This window comes from Salmo trutta, unplaced genomic scaffold (assembly GCF_901001165.1).
Source record: "Salmo trutta unplaced genomic scaffold, fSalTru1.1, whole genome shotgun sequence".
Lineage (NCBI taxonomy): Eukaryota > Metazoa > Chordata > Actinopteri > Salmoniformes > Salmonidae > Salmo > Salmo trutta.
This window is the reverse complement of record NW_021823258.1, coordinates 1522091-1529590: the sequence shown is the minus strand read 5'-3', so window position 1 is coordinate 1529590 and position 7500 is coordinate 1522091. Positions and strand designations below refer to the sequence as shown.

At 48.9% G+C, this 7500-nt stretch overlaps 1 protein-coding gene across 4 annotated transcripts in view; it reads left to right on the top strand.

The window, feature by feature from the left end:
- The window catches only part of LOC115189951 (fibroblast growth factor receptor substrate 2), a 64011-nt gene that overhangs the window by 49733 nt on the left and 6778 nt on the right, over window positions 1-7500 (top strand). The window contains exons 2-4 of one of the 4 annotated variants that reach the window (XM_029748475.1): window positions 778-839; window positions 2539-2631; window positions 5415-5601. In XM_029748475.1, the coding sequence (XP_029604335.1) occupies window positions 2566-2631; window positions 5415-5601 (253 nt within the window). In that variant the 5' untranslated portion in view covers window positions 778-839; window positions 2539-2565. Of the gene's footprint in view, window positions 1-777; window positions 926-2538; window positions 2632-5414; window positions 5602-7500 lie in introns of all 4 variants that reach the window. The other 3 variants (XM_029748474.1, XM_029748473.1, XM_029748472.1) reach the window with 3 other exon arrangements.

Here is a 7500-nt window from a genome sequence, read left to right as displayed (position 1 = left end):
GTCCTCTCTACTAATGTACTGTCATCTGTAGGTGTTGGAGTCATCTACTAATGTACTGTCATCTGTAGTGTGTTGGAGTCATCTCTACTAATGTACTGTCATCTGTAGTGTGTTGGAGTCATCTCTACTAATGTACTGTCATCTGTAGTGTGTTGGAGTCATCTCTACTAATGTACTGTCATCTGTAGTGTGTTGGAGTCATCTCTACTAATGTACTGTCATCTGTAGTGTGTTGGAGTCATCTCTACTAATGTACTGTCATCTGTAGTGTGTTGGAGTCATCTCTACTAATGTACTGTCATCTGTAGTGTGTTGGAGTCATCTCTACTAATGTACTGGTCATCTGTAGTGTGTTGGAGTCATCTCTACTAATGTACTGTCATCTGTAGTGTGTTGGAGTCATCTCTACTAATGTACTGTCATCTGTAGTGTGTTGGAGTCCTCTCTACTAATGTACTGTCATCTGTAGTGTGTTGGAGTCCTCTCTACTAATGTACTGTCATCTGTAGTGTGTTGGAGTCCTCTCTACTAATGTACTGTCATCTGTAGTGTGTTGGAGTCATCTCTACTAATGTACTGTCATCTGTAGTGTGTTGGAGTCCTCTCTACTAATGTACTGTCATCTGTAGTGTGTTGGAGTCATCTCTACTAATGTACTGTCATCTGTAGTGTGTTGGAGTCCTCTCTGATGTACTGTCATCTGTAGTGTGGTTGAGTGCATTTGAATGACAAAGCATCAATACCAATATTGAATCTCTGTCTCTCTCTCCTCTGTAGGCTGATGTGAGAGGACCATGATGAGGACAGGCCATGATGAGGACATGCCATGATGAGGACATGCCATGATGAGGACAGGGTGAGAAGGTGTGACTCAGGACCCAGCGCTGGGGAGGGCACCTGGAACATTGATGGATACTGCATATAGGTTAGGCCTGTGTGCTGTATGTCAATGTCAGCAACTAGTTGGGACTGGATATAGGGACTAGAGAGAGACTAGTAGTGGTTAGATATAGGGGACTAGTAGTGGTTAGATATAGGGGACTAGAGAGAGACTAGTAGTGGTTAGATATAGGGGACTAGTAGTGGTTAGATATAGGGGACTAGAGAGAGACTAGTAGTGGTTAGATATAGGGGACTAGAGAGAGACTAGTAGTGGTTAGATATAGGGGACTAGTAGTGGTTAGATATAGGGGACTAGAGAGAGACTAGTAGTGGTTAGATATAGGGGACTATAGAGAGACTAGTAGTGGTTAGATATAGGGACTAGTAGTGGTTAGATATAGGGGACTAGAGAGAGACTAGTAGTGGTTAGATATAGGGGACTAGAGAGACTAGTAGTGGTTAGATATAGGGGACTAGAGAGAGACTAGTAGTGGTTAGATATAGGGGACTAGAGAGAGACTAGTAGTGGTTAGATATAGAGGACTAGTAGTGGTTAGATATAGGGGACTAGAGGGAGACTAGTAGTGGTTAGATATAGGGGACTAGAGAGAGACTAGTAGTGGTTAGATATAGGGGACTAGTAGTGGTTAGATATAGGGGACTAGAGAGAGACTAGTAGTGGTTAGATATAGGGGACTAGAGAGAGACTAGTTGTGGTTAGATATAGGGGACTAGAGAGAGACTAGTAGTGGTTAGATATAGGGGACTAGAGAGAGAATAGTAGTGGTTAGATATAGGGGACTAGTAGTGGTTAGATATAGGGGACGAGAGAGAGACTAGTAGTGGTTAGATATAGGGGACTAGAGAGACTAGTAGTGGTTAGATATAGGGGACTAGAGAGACTAGTAGTGGTTAGATATAGGGGGCTAGTAGTGGTTAGATATAGGGGACTAGAGAGACTAGTAGTGGTTAGATATAGGGGACTAGTAGTGGTTAGATATAGGGGACTAGAGGGAGACTAGTAGTGGTTAGATATAGGGGACTAGAGAGAGACTAGTAGTGGTTAGATATAGGGGACTAGTAGTGGTTAGATATAGGGGACTAGAGAGAGACTAGTAGTGGTTAGATATAGGGGACTAGAGGGAGACTAGTAGTGGTTAGATATAGGGGACTAGTAGTGGTTAGATATAGGGGACTAGTAGTGGTTAGATATAGGGGACTAGAGAGAGACTAGTAGTGGTTAGATATAGGGGACTAGAGAGCGACTAGTAGTGGTTAGATATAGGGGACTGGAGAGAGACTGGTGGATAGATCCTGGATAGAAGGGAGTTTGTGTGGTGGCGTTACTACAGCCTGCCCTCTGCTGGCCGTTATGGGGAAGTACAGCATCATCCAAAGGCAAATGTGTAAAAAAAAATAAAAATACTTACAGTAGTGAGTTCATACATTTTCCTACTTTTCCCCGTACTGGTCCCCCATGGGAATCGAACCCACAACCCTGGCATTGCAAGTACCATGCTGTTAATTTGTCTTGATATCTGTTTGATCTGAAATGCAGCCATGTGATGGTAAAGGTTCCAGTGCTAGTCAGTGTCAGCTTGTCCAGGTTGCCGTTCCAGTCTGAGTGATAATGTGTTGTCTCTCCTCTGTCCTGTAGAGATCAGATGGTGTTCTGAACAAGCCATGGGAAGCTACTGTAGCTGTCCTGACAAAGACTCCATCCCTGATAAGCATCAGAGCAAATTCAAGGTGAGTTCCCTTCTCTTTTTCCTCTCTGTCACTCTCTCTCCCGCTGCCTCCTCCCTCCCGCTGCCTCCTCCCTCCCGCTGCCTCCTCCCTCCCTCTGCCTCCTCCCTCCCTCTGCCCCCTCCCTCCCTCTGCCCCCTCCCTCCCTCTGCCTCCTCCCTCCCTCTGCCTCCTCTCTCCCGCTGCCCCCTCCCTCCCTCTGCCCCCTCCCTCCCTCTGCCCCCTCCCTCTCGCTGCCTCCTCCCTCCCTCCCTCCCTCTGCCTCCTCCCTCCCGCTGCCTCCTCCCTCCCGCTGCCTCCTCCCTCCCTCTGCCCCCTCCCTCCCGCTGCCTCCTCCCTCCCTCCCGCTGCCTCCTCCCTCCCTCCCGCTGCCTCCTCCCTCCCTCTGTTAAAGTACAAAAGGGAAAATAAATAAACATAAATATGGGTTGTATTTACAATGGTGTTTGTTCTTCACTGGTTGACCTTTTCTTGTGGCAACAGGTCACACATCTTGCTGCTGTGATGTCACACTGTGATATTTCACCCAGTAGATATGGGAGTTTATTAAAATTGTGTTTGTTTTCAAATTCTTTGTGGATCTGTGTAATCTGAGGGAAATATGTGTCTCTAATATGGTCATACATTTGGCAGGAGGTTAGGAAGTGCAGCTCAGTTTTCACATCATTTTGTGGGCAGTGTGCACATAGCCTGTCTCTGTCTGTCTCCCCCTTCCGTCTCTCCCTCCCTCCCCCTCCTCTCTGTCTCTCCCTCCCCTCCTCTCTGTTGTCTCTCCCTCCCCTCCTCTCTGTCTCTCCCTCCCCCTCCTCTCTGTCTCTCCCTCCCCCTCCTCTCTCTGTCTCTCTCCCCCGCCTTTCTGTCTCTCCCTCCCCCCCCTCTCTCTGTCTGTCCCTCCCTCCTCCTCCCTGTGGTAAAGGATCATTTCTACCTCGGGTTATAGGGTGGTAGTGTTCTATCCAGGGCTTCCACAAGGACAGCTAGACAGACTCTGTCTGCAGTATAGTATGTGTACAGACAGGTACTGTACTGTTAGTCAGACCAGACACAGCTTGGCTTTAATGGCCAGCTAGGTAGGGTCATGTGATACCAGTAATATAGCAACAGATGACTGGTCTGGTTGTTTCTGATATGTCAAATCATTAACCAGTCAGCCTGACTCTGGCCCTCTGCCTGCGACATAGCTGCTTTTGTCTAGACCTGATGCTAGTGCTACTGCTAACACTGTGCTGTAGACCTGATGCTAGTGCTACTGCTAACACTGTGCTGTAGACCTGATGCTAGTGCTACTGCTAACACTGTGCTGTAGACCTGATGCTAGTGCTACTGCTAACACTGTGCTGTAGACCTGATGCTAGTGCTACTGCTAACACTGTGCTGTAGACCTGATGCTAGTGCTACTGCTAACACTGTGCTGTAGACCTGATGCTAGTGCTACTGCTAACACTGTGCTGTAGACCTGATGATAGTGCTACTGCTAACACTGTGCTGTAGACCTGATGCTAGTGCTACTGCTAACACTGTGCTGTAGACCTGATGCTAGTGCTACTGCTAACACTGTGATGTAGACCTGATGCTAGTGCTACTGCTAACACTGTGCTGTAGACCTGATGCTACTGCTACTGCTAACACTGTGCTGTAGACCTGATGCTAGTGCTACTGCTAACACTGTGCTGTAGACCTGATGCTAGTGCTACTGCTAACACTGTGATGTAGACCTGATGCTAGTGCTACTGCTAACACTGTGCTGTAGACCTGATGCTAGTGCTACTGCTAACACTGTGCTGTAGACCTGATGCTAGTGCTACTGCTAACACTGTGCTGTAGACCTGATGCTAGTGCTACTGCTAACACTGTGCTGTAGACCTGATGCTAGTGCTACTGCTAACACTGTGCTGTAGACCTGATGCTAGTGCTACTGCTAACACTGTGCTGTAGACCTGATGCTAGTGCTACTGCTAACACTGTGCTGTAGACCTGATGCTAGTGCTACTGCTAACACTGTGCTGTAGACCTGATGCTAGTGCTACTGCTAACACTGTGCTGTAGACCTGATGCTAGTGCTACTGCTAACACTGTGCTGTAGACCTGATGCTAGTGCTACTGCTAACACTGTGCTGTACATGGCTGTGTGGAGTGTAGAGGGTCAACTGTCAGTAGAAGCTACAGTAGTAATTCTGATAATCCATTGAATTGGGTCGTTCTGTAACCCTGTTAGTAAAACATTCATTAGAGATCACATGGATAGATACATCAGGGTCTTTCTTCACAAAGTGTAATATGACTTTTAAGTGTCTTGTCACATCCATCCCAAATTGAGACCTAGATTTTCTCAATGTTTATCACAGACTCGTTTCACTGATGGTTTTCTCATCTGTTCTGTGTGTGTCTCTCTCTCTCTCTCTCTCTATGCCCCTCTCTCTCTCTCTCTCTCTCTCTCTCTCTATGCCCCCTCTCTCTCTCTCTCTATGCCCCCCCCCTCTCTCTCTCTCTATGCCCCCTCTCTCTCTCTCTATGCCCCCCTCTCTCTCTCTCTATGCCCCCTCTCTCTCTCTCTATGCCCCCTCTCTCTCTCTCTCTATGCCTCTTTCTCCCCCTTTCTCTCACACTCTCTCCTCTCTACACCTGTCTCTTACGCTCTCTCACCCTCTCTCTCTCACCCTCTCTCTCTCACCCTCTCTGTCTCTGTCTCTCTCTCGCGCTCTTCTCTTCTCCCCCCCACCCTCTTTCTCTCTCACCCTCTCTCTCTCTCACCCTCTTTCTCTCACCCTCTCTGTCTCTCTCTCAAGGTGATAAATGTGGATGACGATGGTAATGAGTTGGGCTCAGGCTTGATGGAGCTGACAGAGGAGGAGCTTATCCTCCACACCAGGAAACGTGACACTGTCAAGTGGCCTTACCTCTGTCTGCGTCGCTACGGTTACGACTCCAACCTCTTCTCCTTCGAGAGCGGGCGACGATGCCAGACTGGACAGGGTACGCACTGACTTGGCCTACTTTCTCTCACATATTATCAATCAATCAATCAAATGTATTTTATAAGGGGACCTCCCGAGTGGTGCAGCGGTCTAAGGCACTGCATCGCAGTGTTTGAGGCATCACTACAGATCCGGGTTTGATCCCGGGCTGTGTCGCAGCCAGCCGTGACCGGGAGACCCATGAGGCAACACACAATTGACCCAGCGTCGTCCGGGTTAGAAGGTTTGGCTGGCCGGGATGTCCTTGTCCCATCGTGCACTAGTGACTCCTGTGGCGGGCCAGGCGTAATGCAGGCTGACACGGTCGCCAGGTGTACAGTGTTTCCTCCGACATATTGGTGCGGCTGGCTTCCTGGTTAAGCGAGCGGTGTGTCGAGAATCAGTGCGGCTTGGCAGGGTCGTGTTTCTCGACCTTCGCCTCTCCGTACGAGAGTTGCAGCGATGGGACAAGACTGTAACTATCAATTGGATATCATGAAATTGAGGAGGAAAAAGGGGAACATTTTTTATTTTTTTAAAGTATTTTATGAAGCCGTTTTCACATCAGCAGTTGTCAGAAAGTTCTTTACAGATACTCAGCCTGAAACCCTAAAGAGGCAGAAGTATCTCTCTCTCTCTTCATATTAGACTCTATGAACCCTGGACACATGAAGGTTACACTGTGTTGTCACTGTTGTTTATCTAACTACTCCTGAGGTTGTAGTCAGTAGTCAGTGAACTATAGCTGACCCAGTACCTGCAGGATATAGCTGACCCAGTACCTACAGGGTGTAGCTGACCCAGTACCTGCAGGGTATAGCTGACCCAGTACCTACAGGGTGTAGCTGACCCAGTACCTACAGGGTATAGCTGACCCAGTACCTACAGGGTGTAGCTGACCCAGTACCTACAGGGTATAGCTGACCCAGTACCTACAGGGTATAGCTGACCCAGTACCTACAGGGTATAGCTGACCCAGTACCTACAGGGTATAGCTGACCCAGTACCTACAGGGTATAGCTGACCCAGTACCTGCAGGATATAGCTGACCCAGTACCTACAGGGTATAGCTGACCCAGTACCTACAGGGTGTAGCTGACCCAGTACCTGCAGGGTATAGCTGACCCAGTACCTACAGGGTATAGCTGACCCAGTACCTACAGGGTGTAGCTGACCCAGTACCTACAGGGTATAGCTGACCCAGTACCTACAGGGTATAGCTGACCCAGTACCTACAGGGTGTAGCTGACCCAGTACCTACAGGGTATAGCTGACCCAGTACCTACAGGGTATAGCTGACCCAGTACCTACAGGGTATAGCTGACCCAGTACCTACAGGGTGTAGCTGACCCAGTACCTACAGGGTATAGCTGACCCAGTACCTACAGGGTATAGCTGACCCAGTACCTGCAGGGTATAGCTGACCCAGTACCTGCAGGGTATAGCTGACCCAGTACCTGTAGGGTATAGCTGACCCAGTACCTACAGGGTATAGCTGACCCAGTACCTACAGGGTGTAGCTGACCCAGTACCTACAGGGTGTAGCTGACCCAGTACCTACAGGGTATAGCTGACCCAGTACCTGTAGGGTATAGCTGACCCAGTACCTGCAGGGTATAGCTGACCCAGTACCTACAGGGTATAGCTGACCCAGTACCTACAGGGTGTAGCTGACCCAGTACCTACAGGGTATAGCTGACCCAGTACCTACAGGGTATAGCTGACCCAGTACCTGCAGGGTGTAGCTGACCCAGTACCTACAGGGTATAGCTGACCCAGTACCTACAGGGTATAGCTGACCCAGTACCTACAGGGTGTAGCTGACCCAGTACCTGTAGGGTGTAGCTGACCCAGTACCTGTAGGGTGTAGCTGACCCAGTACCTACAGGGTATAGCTGACCCAGTACCTACAGGGTGT